General features: G+C 40.9%; 1 protein-coding gene across 5 annotated transcripts in view; it reads left to right on the forward strand.

Annotated features, from left to right (window-relative positions):
• Window positions 1-19,277, forward strand: part of WDR26 (WD repeat domain 26) — a 38,548-nt gene extending 19,271 nt beyond the window's left edge. For 3 of the 5 annotated variants that reach the window (XM_081186421.1, XM_081186422.1, XM_081186424.1), the window contains 10 exons: window positions 871-968; window positions 1,602-1,758; window positions 3,110-3,248; window positions 5,174-5,314; window positions 5,775-5,894; window positions 8,109-8,254; window positions 8,559-8,637; window positions 9,141-9,270; window positions 12,242-12,427; window positions 18,945-19,277. In XM_081186421.1, coding sequence (XP_081042547.1) covers window positions 871-968; window positions 1,602-1,758; window positions 3,110-3,248; window positions 5,174-5,314; window positions 5,775-5,894; window positions 8,109-8,254; window positions 8,559-8,637; window positions 9,141-9,270; window positions 12,242-12,427; window positions 18,945-18,979 — 1,231 coding nt within the window. In that variant the 3' untranslated portion in view covers window positions 18,980-19,277. Of the gene's footprint in view, window positions 1-870; window positions 969-1,601; window positions 1,759-3,109; window positions 3,249-5,173; window positions 5,315-5,774; window positions 5,895-8,108; window positions 8,255-8,558; window positions 8,638-9,140; window positions 9,271-12,241; window positions 12,428-15,012 lie in introns of all 5 variants that reach the window. The other 2 variants (XM_081186423.1, XM_081186425.1) reach the window with 1 other exon arrangement.
• Window positions 19,278-22,507: the final 3,230 nt, after the last annotated feature.

A 22,507-nucleotide genomic window follows, 5' to 3' on the forward strand; every position in this document is an offset into this window, starting at 1 on the left:
TATTTTCTCTAAAGGAAAGGTGAAACCCTCAAACAGCTCTCTGAGGACAGAATGCTAATTGATGAGGTGAAAGAAACAGAAAATTGGGGCGGGATGGGGAGCATGTCAGGAACTGTGAATAGGAGATAGGAGTATTCAGCACTGCAGTGTTTTGTTGCAGGTTCTACTAGTCTTTATTAAAGTAAACATCCAACTGGGAAAACTCCTATAGAAAGAAGAACTTCCTGGATGCCTCCTTTCAGAACTCTCACATTATTTCTAAATTAAATGTGAAATTAATATATTCTTATTAAATAGAATTGTATTTTTACTTAGTAAAAATCTTTAATCATTTGCATTCTGAGATTTTAATGTGCTTTTATCTTCACATCCTGACATTTCTCAAGGAGATTCAAGGGGAAAATGTGTGTACCAGAACACAGACTGATCAGTTGTGTAGACAGAACATCTGAACTGATCAGTTACTGATTGGTGCTGGAAGTTGAACTCCGTGGGATTTTTTCATTGATCTATATAAGGGAAGTCCTGTCAAACAGTTTTTAAAAGCAGTTTCAGGAACATGCCTTTGAATTCTCATGGCTCTGCTTCCTTCCCACCAACTGCATACTTGAGCAGCGTCTTTAATTAGATATGCTAAATTCCTTTAAAAAAGTATGTATTAGAGCTTTATTAAACAGTGAAAGCAGAAGTTTAAGCCATATAGACTTAACATAAAGTCTGGTGTTAATAGCTTCTACTAAGGCCATCTCCCTTTTTCTTGCTCCAAAGAAGAATAAATGTGCTCTTTTGGTTGAAATGCTGTTGCAGTTGGGGAAGGTCAGTATTTCCGAAATATGTAATCTCATGTGTTTCTCTTTTATATACAAACAGATATCTGATGTGTAGTCATGCAGAAGACCTGCGTGCAAAAGCAGAATGGGAAGGGAAAGGCACAACTTCCAGATCTAGACTTTTGGACAAGCTCCAGAGTAAGAAAAAACTTAGTTTCCACTGGGCATACAATGTTTGCTCATCTGTTTATCTAGTATATTTCACTCTAAATCTTCCTTCCCTAACTGGGTGCCCGTCATATGTGTTGGATCCTTCCTGGCTGAGGTTGATGGGATTTGTAGGTCAAAACATAGGAAGGGTAGTAGGTTGGGGAGACCTACTTTTAAGGGGGAAATTTATGAAGGGGGGGGGGAATGCAATGGTTTAAGAATTGTTAGCTGTGATTAGGATAGCATAATTCTGCATAATGGTGACTTAAGTGTCTCATAAAATAAAAGTATAACGTACTCTGTTATTATCTGTGTTTTACTTCCATATCAGTGACACCTAATAAGAAACCATGGCACTGTGTGATAAAGTTTGGGAACTGACTTGTAGTAACTAGCATTTTCTTAATAATTTTATTGGCATTTAAACAATCTTGTGCTTCTTTGCAACAGCAAAGGTTGAGTTAAGGTCAATGTGAGAGGATTTTATTAATGTCCCAAAGTTATGGGTAGTTTTTAGCTTAAATTACCGGTAAATCTGATACTGGCCAGTATGTGAATACCAGATTTCTTACATGTTGCTTCTTATAAGATTGCTCTGAAATACTCTTTCATTTTTTGAAGCTTACCTACCACCATCAGTGATGCTCCCCCCAAGGCGTCTGCAGAATTTACTGCGTCAGGCTGTGGAACTACAACGGGACCGGTGCCTCTATCACAATACCAAACTAGATAATAATCTAGATTCTGTATCACTGCTGATAGACCATGTTTGCAGTAGGTAAGAGAACTGCTTCATTTTAATGAGAATGGAAATCTCTTTTAATGTAACAACGTTCCTTTAAATAATTTTTACTCTCTTATGAAGGCTTTAAAGAGCAATTTTCTTAGGCAGCTGACTTGTTAAGAATGTTATATTTTTGCAATGTTAGGGGGTGTTTGGAACGTTTGTGAAAGTACTTGGTCAATTTAGAAACATGTTAACAATATGAACAGAGAAGTAGTCTTTATATAGCAGTAAATCTAAGTGTAAGGATCCTAAAATAGTCATAATAATTTCAAATCTCTGGCAGTTTTTTCGGTTTCAGAACTTAATGCTGATGGTCTTGGCTTCAGTCCTAATTGCAATCCTATGCACATCTATTCAGAAGTAAGCTCTGTTCAGTTCAGCAGGGCTTACTTAAGACAAGTGTGCATGGGATTCAATATATTTGGTAGCTTGGACTGCCATTCTACACAGTTATTGTGTTAAATCCCACTGAACTCCGAGATCTAATGAGACTAGTTATGCGCAGGATTGCAATAATAGGTTCCGGTATCAGACTGAATGATAGCCTTTAATGACATGAGCTCAGCCCTGTGGAACACTCTGTCAATATACACCCTTCTGTTCCAACTTTTAAATGCCTGCTGAAAACTTTTCTATTTTTCCAGGCCTATGTAGGCAATTAAGAGTACACACACACACCACACAATGGCCTATTGATGCTTGTTTTTAACTTGTTATGATTTTATTGTTTGGTTTTATATTGATGTAAACTGCTGTGAAATTTTTTATGACACAGCAGTATGTATTTTTTTTAAAATAAATAACAATTTAGGATTTGTTGCTTGTCCCTAACATCCTTGGTTCTTACTTTTTAAGAATCCTTTCCCTCAATTCCTAAAAATCACCATAAAATATTGGGTAGCAAGTCGTAACTAGCATTCAAATGCCCAGTCAGGGTTGGGGCCCTGTTTGCAATGCCATGAGCCAAAGAGCTCCTTTTAGACATATACAAGAGTTTGGTGTCAAGCAGACCCTCATGTGATATTGCAAACTGCTTTTGAAAGTCTAATCAGTTTTGCATCCAGTTTGCTTTGCCCCATTGGCTGTTTGACCCAAAGGCTCTTTAAATGAATGCAACTAGCTGCATGTTTATTTGGTTCATGACTGATACCTGGTATAGTCATTATGCAAATAGGAGCCAGCATGACAGCTTCAAAAACTAAGGTGCTATAGCAACAAGAAGTTTCATATTGTATATTTGTAAAATCCTACTCTAGAATCCATGCTTTATTGGGATATGTACTAGCTCAAGTAAAATGACTATGATTTTACTATATAATCCTTTCTTTGTTTGTATTTTTAGGAAACAGTTCCCATGTTACACACAGCAGATACTTACAGAACACTGTAATGAAGTGTGGTTCTGTAAATTCTCAAATGACGGCACTAAACTAGCAACAGGATCTAAGGATACAACTGTTATTATATGGCAGGTTGATCCAGTAAGTTTGTAAATTTGTGCTCCAGAATCGTTTGACACACAAGCATAAAATTTGGCACATCACTCCTTAGTCATTAAGCTTTAATTTTTAGTGCATTACTTTATTTCCTAGATGCCTTGGTGTATTTCTGTTTGCATCAGTTTTGTGTTTTAGGCTATGTTCTGCTCAGTTTTTCAACCAATACTGTGATTAGTTTCCTGGAGCGGGTTGTATTGGAAATAAAGCCTGTTTAGAATAGGAGATACCTATCTCAGTCAGTCTGTTGTAATCTTAAAAGTCAGTAAGTGTCTTGCATGGTGAGACTTGTCAATGGTCTTGGATAGATGTGTTGTTCTTCCCCTTATTGTAGCTCCTTTTGTGTCTTCTGAAATTCTGCTAAAATGTCAACATTCCCTTTTTACGTTGTCTCTGCTTTTTGCACTCTGTATAACTTAATTGATGAAACCTGTTGATGAATGGTTATTTGACTGAAATGTTGGATAGTGTTGCTGGACTCAGACTCCCATCATCTCTAACTATTGGCCATGCTGGCTGGAGCTGATGGAAGTTGAGTCCATCAACATCTGAAGCAGTGTTTCCCAAACGTGGGTCTCGAGCTGTTTTTGGATTACATTTCCCATCATCCCTGATGTAGTCCAAAAATAGCTGGAGACCCAAGTTTGGGAAACTCTGATCTGAAGGATTCTCCGCCACTGGACTAAATAGCAGCTCCTTCCAAAATCTGAATTACATTACCCAGACTGAAATCTATGCATACCAGACCAAGAATCCATGAGATTCTGCTTTTTGTTTTCAACAGTGACTAGTTCAGTGCCTTTAGGAAGCCCACAAACAATGCAAGAAGATAATACCCTCTTCTGTTGTTACTTTTTAGTAACTGGTACAAAGAGGTATACCCTTCTGAATCTGAGGTTGTATATAGCCTTTGTGACTATTGGTAGACAAATTAATAGAATATATGTCTTTAATTCCATTTTAAAGCTACCTAGGTTAGTGGCCACCACAATCGCTGTATTGTCACTTGCCTCTAAGTAATCATGCATAGAATGGCATTGTACAATTCCAGTCCTGATAGTCTCTGTGGGCTTGGCTACTGCCGCCTGGTCCGTCTTTGGGGAGTGGGGGGCGAGCAAGCGGGGTAGCTCGCCTGCTCCCCAAGCCAGCCTCAGAAAGGTGCTCCGAGGTCCCTGCTGCTCGTGCGCAACCAGCAGGGACATTGGGGCTTGCTCAGCTGGGGGCAGGAGCCTTTCCAGTGCAGTTGGCCCCAGCCTGTGAGACGCTGGGGTGAAAGCGCCTCAGCTCCCACGGTTGACAGCTGAGGCAGTTTCACCCTGCGCCTTGCCGGCTGGTGCCAATGCAGCTTGTTTCAGCATTGTGGTTTATCGCCAAACTGAGCTGTTCAGCTAGTGATACATTGCAGTGTTGAAAACCTAACATTGCCCAGCCCTAGAACATACCAAAACTAGGCAAAATTCTTTGAGGAGCAAAAGGTGCAAACAGTTATTATGCCCAAGGTTTACATTTGCTAGTCCATAGCCTTCCTTTCACTAGTACTTCTGCTTATCGCCCTAATGTCTATCTGTGTTCGAAAGTATTTTGCTTTTCATTAGTTGGTTTCCAAGAATGTTGTTAAACAAGAATGGGGAGGCAGTTCTGTGTTGCTTTGTATGGCTTCCTGTGTACCTCCTTTCTTGGTTTGCCCTGGTACAGCCTTTCCTACACTTCTGTCAAGTAGGCAGAAAATGAGTGTGTGTCTACCCTGAGGTAAGGTGGAACTGGTAAACAAGCCTTTGGTATGTTGGTTTCCTAAACTGTTTTGGGAGGAGGCAGCGAGAGATTAGGCATCAAAGACAACTGCTTAAAACTGCAGGTAGATCTCAGTAACAACCCAGATAGCCATTGTTGCAATATTTTCTTTTTTAAAGGATACACACCAGCTAAAACTGCTCAAGACACTGGAAGGCCATGCATATGGTGTTTCCTACATTGCTTGGAGTCCAGATGACAACTACCTTGTTGCCTGTGGTCCAGATGACTGCTCTGAGCTTTGGCTCTGGAATGTACAAGTAAGGGTTATTAATATGAAGTTTGTTGATAGAATGTCTTAATCAATAGTGTTGTCACAGGAACCATAATTGAAGTATTGATATTATCGAAGGGGAGCCCCTGCTATTCTTGGAGATAAAAATCTGATTAAAACATGGTTATCTATATAGAACAGATTATTGATTTCTATTCATTATTACCAGCAGTATTCCAATGATGTCATCAGTTACTATGTATGTGTATATATCCTATATACGTAACAATGTAAGGCTGTTGTCACGTTGCAGTTTGTGTGGCTGCCGATAAGAGTGTGAGCAGGGGTGGCAGCCTCCACTGTATGTATGTTTGTTTGAGTGTCTATTCTTTATTTGTAAGCTGCCCTGAATTTATGAAGCAGGTTAAAAATTTAAATAAATGTTAGAAATTTGCTTTCTTAAGCAAGTTTTTCATTGGCTTTACTTTATACTACTTCACCTACAGACAGGGGAGCTGAGGACAAAGATGAGTCAGTCTCATGAAGATAGTTTAACAAGTGTGGCCTGGAATCCAGATGGAAAACGTTTTGTGACTGGAGGGCAGCGTGGACAGTTCTATCAGTGTGTAAGTACTGTTTTTACAATGCAAAGTGCCATCAGTTTCTTGTAGACTTTGAACTTAATGCTGTCTCTGTGGTTCTATGTTCTGTGTGGGTAGCTGTGTATAGCTGTACTAGAATATATTTTGTAAGGGTTTCTTTTCATAGTAAAAAGCCTCACAAGTATAACCTGTTGTAGAAACCTACCATTTGGAATTTGCTGAGTGTTTTTCTTCCTGTGAAATACTAAGCATATTTATCTGAAGCAAAAATAAAGCCTCTTTGAAAAGATCCCCTTCTTGCTCATGTGTGGTGCCATCGTTTATTAGGTTTTGGTAAGACATAGGAAACAAGAAAGGATCCTTCTGCAAAGTTAAAAAAAAAGCCAAAAGAAAAAATCATGGAAAGATCTGTACCCCTGTTGTTATGCTGGACTAGGTGGAGAGATTGAAACTACAGTGGTGCCTCGCAAGACGAAATTAATTCGTTCCGCAATTCTCTTCGTCTTGCGGTTTTTTCGTCTTGCGATGCACGGTTTCCCATAGGAATGCATTGAAAATCAATTAATGCGTTCCTAGGGAAACCGTCTTCAGACCAGGTCCGGGAACAGTCTGTCCCCGGACCTCTTCTGAAGGCTGGGGGGGGCAAGGGCTTTTCTTCCCACCCCCAGCATTTTAAAAAACCCCGGGACAGCGGAGGACTTCTCCGTTGTCCGTGGCGATCTTAAAATGCTGGCGGGCGGCATTTTAAAATCGCCCCGGACAGCGGAGGACTTCTCCGCTGTCCGGGGCGATTTAAAAGCCCCTGGGAAGGCAGGCAGGGGGGACAAAGACTTTTGCCCCCCGCCAGCCTTCGTCTTCTGAAGGCTGGCGGGGGCGAAAGTCTTTGCTCCCCCCCCCCCGCCTGCCTTCAAAAGCTGTCCGGCCAAGGCTTCGCGGACCTCTCCGCCAGCAGCGGCAGTGCTGCCGCTGCTGGCGGAGGGTTGCCGGCATGCCGAAGCCTGCGCGCGCTGACATCAGCGCTCCCAGGCTTCGCGGACCTCTCCGCCAGCAGCGGCAGCGCTGCCGCTGCTGGCGGAGGGTTGCCGCCATGCCGAAGCCTGCGCGCGCTGACATCAGCGCTCCCAGGCTTCGCGGCGCTGATGTCAGCGCGCGCAGGCTTCGGCATGGCGGCAACCCTGCAAAAGACGTCCGGGGGAAGCGGCTTCTTCCCCGCTTCCCCCGGACGTCTTTTGCAGCAAGGGGCTGCAGGGAGATAGCGATCTCCCTGCAGCCCCTTGCTGCAAAAGACGTCGGGGGCAGCAGGGAAGAAGCGCTTAGCTTCCCGCTGCCCCTGGACCTCTTTTGAAGCAAGGGGCTGCGGGGAGATAGCGATCTCCCTGCAGCCCCTTGCTGCAAAAGACGTCGGGGGGCAGCAGGGAAGAAGCGCTTAGCTTCCCGCTGCCCCTGGACCTCTTTTGAAGCAAGGGGCTGCGGGGAGATAGCGATCTCCCTGCAGCCCCTTGCTGCAAAAGACGTCGGGGGGCAGCAGGGAAGAAGCGCTTAGCTTCCCGCTGCCCCTGGACCTCTTTTGAAGCAAGGGGCTGCGGGGAGATAGCGATCTCCCTGCAGCCCCTTGCTTCAAAAGAGAAGACCCGCTGTCCCCGGGGCAAGCTTCGTCTTGCGAAGCAAGCCCATAGGGAAATTCGTCTTGTGAGGCAACTCGAAAACGAAAAAACCTTTCGTTTTGCGAGTTTTTCGTCTCGCGAGGCGTTCGTCTTGCGGGGTACCACTGTAGTGTGTTGGAAGTCTACAGCACTGCCTAAAAAAAGGGGACGTTTTTAGATGAAGATACAGTTGTACGTTGGATTTTGAATGTAATCCGTTCCAGAAGACTGGAGTTCCAAAACGTTCGAAAACTAAATACGGAAGTTACGTGGCATGTACAACTTCCGAGGCGTGTTCGAAAACCGAAGTGTTTCGGCATTCGAAAACCGAAATGTTTGTCAACAGAGACGTTTGAAAACTGAGGTACCACTGTATATAGAAAACCAAGTTAGCGGTCAAATTGTTAAGGGGCTCTGAAGTCTGCCAGATATGGACTGCAGGTTCACCACCTTGTCTTGGAATATATTTTCCCTTGTGTGCAGCACATACTTGCATACTGCTAACTGCTTTTATAACCCAAATTTTTCATGTTACAATTTGCTTTAAATGAAGACAGCCTTTCTCATTATTTCACTGCATGCATTTCCTGTCTAGGATTTAGATGGTAATCTCCTTGACTCCTGGGAAGGAGTGAGAGTGCAATGCCTGTGGTGCTTGAGTGACGGGAAGACTGTGTTGGCATCAGACACACACCAGCGAATTCGGGGCTATAACTTTGAGGACCTTACAGACAGAAACATGTAACTACCGCTTCTTCATGTTGTGCTACATAAACAGATCATTGTAAACTTTGTCAAATACTGAAACTGAGTTGAGATGCCTTAAAATTCCATATGGTGTCTTGTTCGTACACCTGCTTTAAAGCTGGGCTCCCCCCCTTTTTTTTCTTTTTTTTTTAGGCCCTAATTAGGCAAAACGTGTGGATGTGATTGGGTCTTACGGGTCTGCAAGGCACCGTATAATGAGACCAGTTAAATTGGGTAGAAATACTAATTTTGAATACAAAGTCATGACTCTCATCTTATGTGTTCTGTTATTTTTCAGAGTACAAGAAGATCATCCAATTATGTCTTTTACGATTTCGAAAAATGGCCGGTTAGCTTTGTTAAACGTAGCAACTCAGGTAAGTGGTCCAGTTGGCCTTTCGCTTTATCCCTTTCATACTCATAAATGAGAAGGAAAGTCCTGCCTACATCCTCCATTGCATTGCCATGGAAACGGTACAAGCACATGTTTTCACCCCCTTTCCTCCCGGATTGTAAAGTCTATTCTTCTGGGAGGCAGAAGGGAAACAAGTGCCCATTAGCGCTGCATATCACAACCTCCGTATCCTCCTGGAGCCGCTTGTGTAAATGGGAAGTTGCTTGTACACACTGCATCTCTTTCCCACTTGAGCTTCAGGGGCCTTTTCTGAAGGTCCCTCAATGCCAGGCAGAGGCTGTCTGGAGGTGCAGGCAATCTGCAGTGAAGAGGAGTAGGCAAGAAATCTCTGTTGAGCAAGCGACCTTCTGCTCATGTAACTTTGGGGTATAAACCATTGTTGGTGCACATAAAATGGATTGCTTTTTCTGTTCTGAATTTGTTTGTGTAATGTTACATTACCTCCACCCTGCTCTTTGTTCTCAGGGAGTTCATTTATGGGACTTGCAAGACAGAGTTTTAGTGAGAAAGTACCAAGGTGTTACACAAGGTTTTTACACGATTCACTCATGTTTTGGAGGCCATAATGAAGACTTCATCGCTAGTGGCAGTGAAGGTAACTCTTGCTTTTAAGATCTGTTTCTGTGTGTTTTATATATATTTCAAGGATATTCTTCCTACATAGGGGAATGATGTAGTATTCTACTTAACAAGTAAGGTAAATATGCTAGCAACAATTCACACAAACATCAGAAGAGTCTTGCTGGATCAGACCAACGGCCTATCTAATCCAATTCTCACAGTGACCAAGCTGATCCATATAAAAAGTTATTTCCATAGAAATGATTTGTTTGCTGAAAGAAGAAAAATCATCTAGTAGCACAGGAGGTTGAATGTACAAGGCTATTGTTTATGGTAACAGCTGTAGTCTTGGTAGAATGAGCGTGGTGTACAGGGATACAATTTTTATTTGATGTAGGCTTGTTTTTCCAAAGGTAGGTGTGCTTATGTAAATCCAGATGAGTTCTGACATCTCAAGGATAATTACTAATTACAGTGAGAGAAACAAGTTTCATATCCTGTAGCAGATCTAGCATGTTCAGTAACTTTGGCTATCAGCAACCTGACTGTCATCTTAGCGTTTTCTATTGTTGGTTCTGTGAGTGGCCTGTTTGACAGCTTTTCTAGGCATTAAGGAGCTTACTCTCTGTGAGGGTAATAGTATGGTGGTATATACAGTGTGGACAACAGTACTCCTGTCCTGTAGCTTATAGAAACTTTAGGAGAAGGTGGTTTTGGTCTGAATAGGAGGTCATTTCTAGTTGGGCTCTGCAATAAAGTATTTTGAAACAGTGTTTCTTCTTTCACCTGAGAACAGCCTGTTTATTGATGCCTTGTATCTTAACTGTATTGCCATTGTATGTAGTTGTGCCACTCCTATTGCATGCATTAATCCCCTTCCCCTTCCAGATAATTTCTGGCCCCAGGAATGTCTAATCAACTGTATTAACTCCCTGGTGTATCAGTTTTTCAGTACACCACACAGGATTGCATAAACAAATCACTTAGTTACAGCCTACTGTTTGTTTGACATGAATGTGAATTTAATTTATCCAGGTCAACTTAGAAAAGCTTTTTATTTTTTTCATTTTCAGTGTCTAAAAACTACCCAGCTGTAGTTGAAGCTGATGGCACCTAATTTAGATTCCGACTGCCTGAGGCTGTTGCCTCTTTGCACTGAATTGTTGCAAATATGGCTGCTGTGAAAGTCTCTATGTACAAAAAAAGTAACAGATTTAAATGTCATAAGCTCTTAAGTGTAAAGGTATGTTCTCAGCTAGGTAGGCTTTCCACCTACCAGCCCCAAACATCAAAGGGTCTTCCCTGGGAGTAAAAATCACGTCTAACTCGTGTGCACATAAACATCCATAAAGTAGAGGGGAAAATATCTTTCTATGAGTAAGTGCTGTGTGTTGCAGCCTTACAGTGAACGTGTGATGACTTAAGCTTATACAGTATAGTTTGAAATTGGTAGGTTAAAAATGGAAATACGTACAAGTAGGAGTCTTTGATACCATTTAGATGCCATGGTAATTTGATTTTTTTAATGATACAGACAGCACTTCTATAAAATACTTTAGCAATACTTTAGGTCACAGCATGATTATAGGGGTTGGGAAATAAGTGAGTACTTTTGAAAATGGACTGTCATATTTTAGTTTTCAAACATTGTAGTATAACTTCTAAAACTTTTAAAATAACTCTTGTACTACCAGATGTTCTTCATGTAATTGCTTCTGCCTTATCAAGGATTTAACTCCAAGTCAAGTTTGCTTCTATGGAATATTAATATTTAGCAGAAATCTCTCTTTTTGGTAGCCATTGTGACTTGTGGTTTTTCAGTAGTGCAGAGAGTAGTACATCTGATCTGCAGCCATCTCTGTATAATCTACAATTTAGATGGGTGCAGTCAGTACAGGAATCGGCGCAAGAATCGCACAAAGTTGTCTCATGTCACATTGCTACTGTTCAGATTTGTACACTTTTTATGTAGATATGTTGTTCTACAACAACACAACCATGGATGTTTGGAGCCTTTGAAATGGAGTTTGTTGCCTCCACTGATAGAATTGTTCGGATAGGATAAGATACCGTATTTTTCGCTCTATAAGACGCACCAGACCATAAGACGCACCTAGTTTCTGGAGGAGGAAAGCAAGAAAAAAATATTCTGAATCTCAGAAGCCAGAACAGCAAGAGGGATCGCTGCGCAGCGAAAGCAGCAATCCCTCTTGCTGTTCTGGCTTCTGGGATAGCTGCGCAGCCTGCATTCGCTCCATAAGACGCACACACATTTCCCCTTACTTTTTAGGAGGGAAAAAGTGAGTCTTATAGAGCAAAAAATACGGTACTTAAAGGCAACTCTGTGGCTGTTGCTCCTCCCTCTCCCTTACCTGTACATTTGGAAAGATGAACACTGGGCCCTGCAGTTTGCCCACTTCCTTCTCTGTTCTTAGGCAAAAGTTAATCAGTGAATAAAGAGTTTCCTGCAGTTAATTGAATACAGAATTTTCATAGCCCTACATATTGAACCGGTTACAGAAAGGGATTTTAATATCCAGTTTTAGATGGGATCCCACACTGAAATAGCTGTGTTCTTTTTGGAAGTTGCCCATACCACCTGTAGAGGTGGAGGGGGGACAGAAAGAATATGGAGGAAGTGTGAGAGACCAGAGCTTGATTCCAGTCTTGATGCATGTAGAAGGCTAGGGTAAGGAGTTAATACCCAAACCACTCGCATTCTTACTTGGATAATATGAAGCCTACTTAAAGCTGTATTATGTTCCAGTTACCTACAAATATTTTCAACTTGCAGAGAAGATCAGTGCTTGTTGTTAGTTTAAATACAGGATTCTAAATGCCATAAAAGAAGCTTCTTGAAGCTGTTGGATGCATTACTGAGCAGATATTAGTTCTTGGAGATAACATGGAATTTTAACATGGAAACAGTTAATACATGGATAAGTGCCGGAACATGTTTTAAATTTTGGGATGCTTCATGTTTCTTCCCTCCTGTCTCATCTTAGATCACAAAGTATATATTTGGCACAAACGTAGCGAGCTGCCAATTGCGGAGCTGACGGGGCACACGCGCACAGTCAACTGTGTGAGCTGGAACCCACAAATTCCATCCATGATGGCCAGCGCCTCTGACGATGGCACTGTTAGAATATGGGGACCAGCACCTTTTGTAGACAACCAGGATATTGAAGGTAAATCAAATCTAATTTTTGTGGAAGAGGAATTTGGTATGCTGCACTTACTTACTTGTGATCAGGTAACTCACAACAGATGCACATTTAATTTGTGCGCATTCAGCTTTACACAATTGGCAAAAGAATAAAAATGGGGCAGGAAAGAGATTGTGGGTCGGGGAAGCAATGCTGGCAATCCCATTCCACTCACCATGGAACCAAATGTGTTTTGACTATATGCGGTTTTGGCTTTATGCACTGTCCCTGGAACGTAACTCCAGCGTAAGCCGAGTGTCGTCTGTATTTTATTTTGGGAATTTATTTTATTTATATCCCACCTTTCCTTCAAGGAGCTCAAGGCAGCATAAATAGTATTCTTCGCTCTCTCCGCCCGCCCCCCCCCCAACCAGCTTTTGGTCCTTACAATAGATCTGTAAGATAGGACAGGCTGAAAGTTAATGACAGGCTGGAGTCACCCAGCATGTTTAATTGTTTAGAGTGGATTTGAAGCAGGGTCTCCCCAGCCCTTGGTTCAGAATTAAGCAGTGTATGAGGAATTGGCTGCCTCAGTTATTATTACTGTAAATAGTTAGGACTGGGTAAAGGGGACTTTGGACAAATTCACATCATACTGTGTATTAGTCCCTCCTTTTGAAGAGTCTGCTACCTTGGGAAACTCCAAAAAGTTCAGAACAGGGTGGTAGTACCTGTTGGCTTGAACTATAACCTCTCACAAGATGCCTAAGGACTGGGAAGAAGTTAAGGGACAAGGAGCACAAAGACAAGAATGATAAGTGAGGTGCAATATAGCCCAGGGAACCAAGAAAGAAACCTCAAGGAAGAGTAGGTAGAGAATGAGACTTGAGAGTAAATGACAGAGGAGATAAGTTACTGAAGTATGGTGTGGAGTTTCTGCATTTTATCTGTAAGCTGCTTTGAGTACAGGCCTGGAAAAAATGTGGGATATTACTACTACTACTACTACTACTACTAATAATAATAATAACAACATTGGGTCACACACATAATGAATTTTATTATCTCCTCTCCCTGTGCCCCCTAAAAAGTCTCTTGAGTGTCAAAGGAAGCAACTTGAACAATATGGATTGCAGCGTTAGTGGAAGGGCTGCACAGAGAGGCAGGGGATTGCCAAAAATCAGATGGAGACACCTTGTGTGAACCGTTAGAAGCTGCAGCAAGCTATTTTAATGTTACTGAACCTGGTAGTTAATTTTTTTTTAGTTGGCATGAAATGAAAAGAAATCTGGACCCTAGCAAACTAGAATAAAGATCAATTGAAACTGATGATGTAGCTGTTTCTTTGCTTTGAAATGAAAGGGTATCTTGCTCATTTTGTTAATTGAAGCTGTATCTGTTACATGAGGAGAGAGCTTCAATAGCTGAGACAAACCTGAGCTTCAATTCTTGACTGCTTCTTAGGTATCACCTGGAACCTTTTACTGCCAGTGGTTCTGCAGGTTTTGAATTAATTCCAGTTGATATCTCTGAAATGCAAAAGTCCTATCTGGGTATTAGTCCAAGCCAGGACTAATTTTTCCATTGCTCTGTCAAGATGCCCTTCTTTTGCAAAGCTGGTGCAGCATAAAAAGAGATACCATCATATGTGAAAACTAGACTGTAGTAAACAAGTTCTTAGCAAACAGGCTTTTGTTAGATGTATACACTTTCTAATATGCAAGGCTGTAGGAGTTTTTGTGTCTATAGGTGTAAGCCAATACATTGCACCATGGTGTGAGCAAAAACAATGTTATTTTCTTAACAATGTATCAGAATTTTAATTGGGCTTCCAGTCTGCAAAACATTTTCCATTCTTTTAGAAATGCTTGCTTTATTCTGCTTTAGAATTTCCTGAAGTTGCTCTCAAAGTAATCTTAGGGAAAATTAAAGCCCCATGTACCAGTTCTTATTCCTTCCATCTCAATATCTAAAATGGTTTTACGAGAGCCAGTGTGGTGTAGTGATTAAGAGCGGTAGACTCCTAATCTGGGGAACCGGGTTCGCGTCTCCGCTCCTCCACATGCAGCTGCTGGGTGACCTTGGGCCAGTCACACTTCTTTGAAGTCTCAGCCCCACTCACGTCAGAGTGTTTGTTGTGGGGGAGGAAGGGAAAGGAGAATGTTAGCCGCTTTGAGACTCCTTAAAGGGAGTGAAAGGCGGGATATCAAATCCAAACTCTTCTTCTTCTTCTTCTACTACTACAACTTTTCTCAACCTCTTAATTACTTTATCACACTGTTAAATGTGGGTTCTGGCAGCTGTCTGCTCCTGCAGGGGAGGTTTCAACTCAATCAAGGAAGTCTCTTTTGCACGAAAAGCCCCTTTTCCCACTGGCCCGGTATTAGAAATGATTTCTGTACCTCCCAAAGTGAAGCAAGCTGTTTAAAAGCCCCTGCTGGACTCTCAGAACTAGTACGATGGCGATTGTAGCTGCTCAGTTGGGTTCGGTTGCTCTAAAAGAGTTTGTGTGTATGTGTTTTGTAAATCTGAAGATACATATGTATATCATGGCTAAGGTGAACTATGATTTTAAAGATATTTCTTATTTTTTCTTTTTACATTCCATCTCCCTCTCCCCCCCTTAGAGGAATGCAGTAGCATGGATAGTTGATGGTGAATTTGGAGCAGACGACTTCTGTTTAACTTAAATTTAGTCGTATTTTAAATGGCTTGGGATTTGGTGCAAACAAACATGATTGATAGCTGGACAGACATGCTCGTCATGAAAAAAAAGAACCATTTCTGAAGCCCAACTGGGGCCAAACATTTTACCACCTTGCTTCATAGTAAACAGTTGAGATGAAGCACGTCGTTAGAACGTTGTTGGACACCATGTTGAAGTAACCCCCCATCGGTTGTGAAGAACTGTGCTACATTCAGGCTAACCATTGAACTCCGTATATACATTTTCCCTTCTGCCATTTTGTCAGGCAGACTACTGTTATTGTTGCTCTTCTTCTGTGTAATGAAGTTTAAATGCTTGTTTGGAAACCTTTTATTTAACAGTTTAGAAGGCTTGATAGAAAGAGTGCTTTAGTCTGAAGAGTACATGTTGGATAGGAAAGTCTTTCCTTCTCTTCTTTCTCTGAGTCTCTCCGCCTTATTTAGCTTGAGATCTTTGCAGCTTGGTTCATGGATTCTAAGCCTTGCCCGTTGCACAGTATATCTAAACCCAGATGTTTAAACCAGTGAATGACATGAAAAGCACTCTTCAGTATCACACTTGACAAAAGGTTTTGTACTTTTCACCTAGCTTGTTGCCCTGTAAGTGGGTTAACAGCACAATCTTCTTTTTTAAGAAAGAAAAATAAATAATTTATAGCATTAAAATGACTTCATTTGTATACATTTGGAATTGAAATCAGCTTAAAAAGTGTCATCTACAAGTAAATGCAGTATAATTGGTGCTCCTCTGGAGTGTTGTGTAAGACCATTTGGCTGGCAACAGTTTTACACAGGCTATATAAAGTATTATTTTAAAAGGAAACTTTGTTTACCAACGTAAAACAATTTGAGAACTTTCAGAATCGCCAACTAAACCATTACAATGTAATTTCTGAAATTTAATAAATGAAAATTCTAAATTGGCCTTAATGTGCAATGGTTCTTATTTAAAACATAGTAAAGACCTAAAATGAGAATAGTACTTTATAGCATTATCTTAAAAATAAATAAATCATTGAGTTGACTGTCTGCTGTGAATTAAATACATACCTTGTAAAACTTTCCAGATCATTCTTTCTCCAGGAACTGTTTCTGAGTAGGTGCTGTTAACTATCTTTGTGCAGAGGATACATACTAAAACTCAGAGAACTAACCAGCTGTTTGACATAGTTAGTTGGTTTCAGAATTTCTCTTATAGTTAAAGGGTGAAAATGCACTTAGGGCCATCCTTAAGTTTAAAAAGAACAGAAAAGAAAGCAACTCATAATAAAAGAACAGTTAACACATCCTTGTAGTACCAGCTAAAATAGAAGCTACAGGTGGGAAAAGGTCTTAACATTAGGAAAGACACAGGACTAGAAGGAAATATGCTCCCTTGTGCAGATTCTGTGATAAGGAATATGAGTTACTGCCATTGCACTTGGCATGTATCCCTTAACTCAGACTTGCTACAGTTTCCCTTCAGAGCCTTCTAATTTGATCAGAGATTCATGATTGAATTTCTTTAAATACCTCCAGACTGGAACAAGTGGTATTCCAATCAATGTGGTAATTCAGTTGTTTAACTTTGATTGTCTCTGAATAAGCACACAACACTATTACAATTATCCAATTCGCTTAAAATGTATGTGCAGACCAGGTTTACAGAGAAATCTTTAAACAACAGAATGCCGCTGCCTTGCATTCTCATGGATTTAGGAGCAGCAAAGAAATTTACGTCCAGTCTTTAATACATTTAAGCTGTTCTGTTTCAGCTTTTTATATGTAATTTTACCTTACATTTATTACAATTGTCCATTGACATGTATTCTGTCCATTTGACATTAAGGTTTGTTTTTGTAATTGGAACATTTTTGTAGTCCTCCCTCTGAGCCTGTATAAAATCTTACTTTTGCAGATACCCTCATTCTGTATCTTTAAAAATTCACAGCTGTATTACTGATATGGTGCTGGTGGTACTGCTTGCAAACTCAAAACTACCCTAGGAGATTGGAAGGGAAATTGGAAGTGAATTATGAACAGTGCACTAAAATCAGTTTGATTTGGTGCTACTAGATTTCTATAGGTTATTCAATCTGATGCTTGTTTGTAGTTAAGACCTCCTGCAAGGACGCTGTTGTGGTGAAAAAAATTTGACCAATTTGTTTCCTTTTCTTTGAAACGCATAACACCAGCAGGAAACCAAATTAAGAGCAAAATTAAGTGGACACACTACTGTTTATGCTTCCTCACCTCTTATGAAAGAATTCTTGGATTTTTTAAAAAATAAAAAAGCACTTGAGTGTGGAGCTGAACGAGAAGCATGTGTTTTGAGAGTGCCATTTCTAAATTCAGTTGCATAATACAGACCACTTTAAGAGGAAGCTCTTCAGATTGAGGTGGTTTTAATTTCTGCTTCTTGACATAGAACTGAACCAACTGAACCAAATAAAGTCAAGATCTGTCTGGAAGCAAACTTTTAACTGCAATAACAATGCTAGGATTTCTTGTGAGTGATCTGAAATAGTTGAGCAGCCTAAATTGACTGATATGTAGATTGAAAAGCATGTCTGCATTTCAGATAAAAAAAAAGAACCCCAGACTGTCACTGTTATTAGGGAAGAAGTCAAGGAACAGGCTTATCTCAACATTCTTTTTTATATAAGACGAAGGCATTTCTACTCTAGGCTAGAGCAGTCACTGATTACTGGCCATATCTTACCATGAGCAGAAGGCAAGGAGTGGGAAAGAGGATACAGTAGTTTGCATCTTGCCTTAGGTTTTGTACCCATCAACTCCAAAATATGCACACTGGCTATAAATCACTACAGTATCTTGCCACAGTGCTTCTCAGATCAGGTAAGTGATTTTAAAAGTAGGAGCACAAAAGAAGAAACAGTTTTTACATAGCCCTTAAAATCGCCTTGTAAATGTGTGGCTTAGTTCCCCCATTTAAGTTTTTAGTTTTAAAATTAGGGGATCATAATACAAGTTTTGATATGAAGTCACCAGTGAAAGCTACCCAACTTTTGCCAATAGTCTCATTCTGGCTTCCGAGCAGATACTGTTGAATGTAACTTAATACTAGGTGTTTAGTGCCATCTTAATTAAAAAAATTAATTCCCACCCCAAAGGGAAAAATGGCTTTAAGTTAAAATGTTTTCTTAAACCAGTCCTGTGCTGGCAAAAGAGACATTGGGAGAGTTCTTGTAATTTTTATTTTTATTTTAGTTAACAGCAGAAGAATGTCTAGTTTCTAATTTTGGGGTAGGATCAGAAGGGGAAGAGAACCAATTTTCAGTAAAACTTGGTGCCCTTTGTCAATACCCCCAAAGCACATGTTGCCTCAATTTGATGCATTTCAAATGAACTGTTAAAACTGGAGTATCAATCCTATATATGGTTAAAATGTATATTGCATTGGCTTGAGTCCATTTTCAGCTGCCATAGAACAAACCGCTCATTTGACAATTAGTAGAATTTTGGAAACACTTTGACACTTTTTGAACAGGGTGGACTTGACTTGTGCAGTGTTGTCTGCAGTAGCTGCTCTAGTTGCTGGAACACAAACTAGAACCCCATTTCCTGTTTGCTGACTTTGGATGATCCGGATTCAGCAAAGTGTGTGTGCGTGTGGTATGAATGTGTGTGCGTGAAACACAAACAGTCATGGAACCAACTGTTCTAGGTACATGTCATGTTTTACTGCATACTTTAAGTCATGTTGTGTGTATGTGAAGTGTCCTCTAACTTTAAGATTTTGGTTAATACCAATATATTTTTATAAATTTGAAATTCAGTGTGCTCCATCTTTTAAGTGTTTCATTGTTAGGATAAATGTACTAGATTTAATTCTTAACACTTCTCGGCACAGATGGAAAAAGTTGTCGGCTCCTTGAAAATGTATGAGGAAGAAACGGATCCTCAAAGCATGTGTGTACTTACAAACCAAGCTGTAGAGATCAAGAAAAGAACTTTTATTCTCAAATTTCTAAATTGTCAAGATTTATATGGAGTTGTGGTGGAACTAGTTAACACTTAGAGCTTTTGGTATGTAATGACTATTTGCTATGGACTGATATTAAATGTTTCAAAGGATTGCGTTCTTAAACTTTCTGGATTTTTGTTACTCCTCTTGAATTATATTAAGTAGTTTAAAGTTTCTTTACTATATTACATTAAAACATAAGAACTTTGGGTCTCCATATTTATTTTCACTTGTTTTACTAATTATTTACAGAACACCTTATTTTATAAATATGTAGTATATTAAAACATATCTTTTAAAATGTTCATTCAAACTACATTAATTACTGGTTTTTGTTTTTATTGGGGTTTTAAAAAAATACACTTTCCATGTCGGTGCACAGCACTTAACAAATATTTGTATTCCCTTTCTTTCCAATTCAATAAACAGAATGAATAACTGGACTTGAATAGTTCTTAGCTTTCTAAGCTTCAGTTCTATTTCTGGCCAACCCTGGTATATATCCCATGAGCATTTGTGGTCTTTTCATGCAGGAGCAGCAGGGCCCGGGCTTTAGGCTATGATAGTTAATCCTCCAGTGCTACTCTTGCTCATTACATAAGAGCAAGTTTACAAGAGTGATCCACAGAGCAGAAAAACAGCTTAGCGGCCATCCGTTATGGCTTGACAGCCATTCCTGCTTTATAACCACAGATGGGACTCAAGACCAGGCTGTTTATACACAGGGCTATATTCAGCTTGGAGGATCATAAGTTGTGCTGGGCTGCATTATAAACTAAATGACCCCCGCAGCTGGTATATGTGTACAGTCAAACCTCAGTTTTCGAACATCTCGACTGCCAAACATTTCAGAAGCCGAATGCCAAAAACCTGGAAGTGAATGCTTCCGTTTTCGAACGCACCTCAGAAGTTGAACTGCTACCATCAGATGTCAAAGAGATGGAACTATCTGACATTTAGAAGACATCTGAAGGCAGCCCTGTTTAGGGAAGTTTTTAATGATTGATGTTTTAATGTGTTTTTAATCTCTGTTGGAAGCCACCCAGAGTGGCTGGGGAAACCCAGCCAGATGGGCGGGATACAAATAATAATAATAATAATAATAATTTATTATTATTATTATTCTGAGGTGCATTTTTCATTTTTTCCCCATTGACTTTGCAGCCAGCCCTTTCTCGGTTTTCGAATGTTTCAGAAGTCGAACCGACTTCCAGAATGGATTACGTTTGAAAACCGAGGTTCCACTCTATATATTTTCCCCACATTGCCTCTCTGTAACCTGGAGTGACACTCAAAAGGTGGCCACTAGTATATAGTAAAGGTTGCTTCAGCTGCAACAACTTAACACCTCTTACAGGGATACTCTTGCATCAAGTACGTATAGAGCAAGCTACTGAAAGATATGTGGGCCTCCCTTGACTTTTTTTTAAGTTGCACCAAAGGAAGGTAGATATTTCCATGCATTTTCGAAGTATAAGTGTGCCTAGCTCTCTAGAAACTGCTTTAACCTCTAACTACACTATAGACTAACCTATATATGTCACCTTTGTGCTATGTGACTAGTAGCAGAAGGGGAGCAATATATACCAAGCCAGTTACTGAAACTATTCAGTGGCGTAGCGTGGGTTGTCAGCACCCGGGGCAAGGCAAGTAATTTGCGCCCCCTAACCCATGGATTAGCGCCCCCTAACCCCCAGATGTTGCGCCCGGTGCAGCCGGCCCCCCCCTGCACCCCCCACGCTACGCCACTGAAACTATTGCAAAAGCAGTTGAGGGAACCACCTGCAGAACAAGACAAATATGTGTTTTGCTTGGTCGTCTAATAGGAGAAAAAATTATACCTGATTATAAACCAAGGAAAATCAGATGCTCCATCTCTATAGCAAGCCAGATAACAATGCAATTACAGTTTAGGTGGAGAATAGTTCCTAAAGGTGCATAATCCATTTTAAAAACTACTTTAAAAAATTTAAGTGGTTTAGGCTAGAGTGGTGTTGAAATGAGCCAAGCAGACTGATGTTAGCCCTTAAGGCATATTTAAAGTAGGTAAGGACTGTGAGATGTGTTTTCTTAGAAGCAGCCCTTAATTACCAAGAACCAGCTTCAACTGCAGAAGCCTGATGAAGAGGACACTTCCTGCTCCTATTAGAGATCAGATTAAATACCATCCGTGAATGAGCCAAGACTGCCTGATCCTGTAGCATTTCATGAAGCTACCTTGACATGAGTCACAATAAGCCATCATGACCAAACCAACAGCAGCTTTGGGCAGGAGGAGGATGGATTGTGCTACTTAAGGCTCTCCTTTACACCCTTCCAACAAGGTTATTGGTATCTCTAAAAGGGAAGATTCACACAGAAAACCAGGAGAAAAGGGTTGAATTTATCCTTCCGTAAGGAACTCCTACTGTGTCGAGGGCAACTACAGTAGAAATGTTGACAAAAAGCTGTTAAGTATTCTAGTCTTTGATTGATAGCCAACTTTATTAGGCTTCAGGTCTTCTCTTTTAGCCTGCTACCCAGTGTCTTTTGGCTAGATGCATTTAGAAATAGCTCCAGTATTTCAGGTGCAGTTTCACAGCCTCAATATAGAAATACATCTCCTATGACCCACAGCAGTTTGTTAATGTACTGGTGGAAATTTGATTTTACAGGGAACTACTCCAGCCCCCCCCCCCCCAGATTGGAGAAAGAGCAAAAACACTGCAGGTTTTTAGAGGCCGCTCCATATCCCATATAGGTAGCATCAAATGCAGTTCTTGGGTTGAAATGGTTTATGTCACAGTAATATCTTGTGATTAAAGGTAAAGGGACCCCTGACCATTAGGTCCAGTCGTGGCCGACTCTGGGGTTGCGGCGCTCATCTCACTTTATTGGCCAAGGGAGCCGGCGTACAGCTTCCGGGTCATGTGGCCAGCATGAGTAAGCCGCTTCTGGCGAATCAGAGCAGTGCACAGAAACACTGTTTACCTTCCCACTGGAGTGGTACCTATTTATCTACTTGCACTTTGACGTGCTTTCGAACTGCTAGGTGGGCAGGAGCAGGGACCGAGCAACAGGAGCTCACCCCGTCGCGGGGATTCGAACCGCCGACCTTCTGATCGGCAAGTCCTAGGCTCTGTGGTTTTAACCCACAGCACCACCCGCGTCCCTATCTTGTGATTAGCCAAGCTCTAATGGTCTTTATCAACAGCACTTCAACACTAGCACAGCTCATACAAAAACTACCATTTATTATGGTACAAGTTTTCACTCCATCAAATACATTAAGTCCGTGGTGGCCAGACTTGGCCCTCCAGCTGTTTTGGGACTACAACTCCCATCATCCCTAGCTAACAGGACTAGTGGTCAAGGATGATGGGAATTGTAGTTCCAAAACAGCTGGAGGGCCAAGTTTGGCCATCACTGCATTAAGTGCTATCCTGATTTATAGAGGGGTGTGTGTGGAT

Source organism: Podarcis bocagei (assembly GCF_964188305.1).
Source record: "Podarcis bocagei genome assembly, chromosome: 3".
NCBI classification, from domain to species: Eukaryota; Metazoa; Chordata; class Lepidosauria; order Squamata; family Lacertidae; genus Podarcis; species Podarcis bocagei.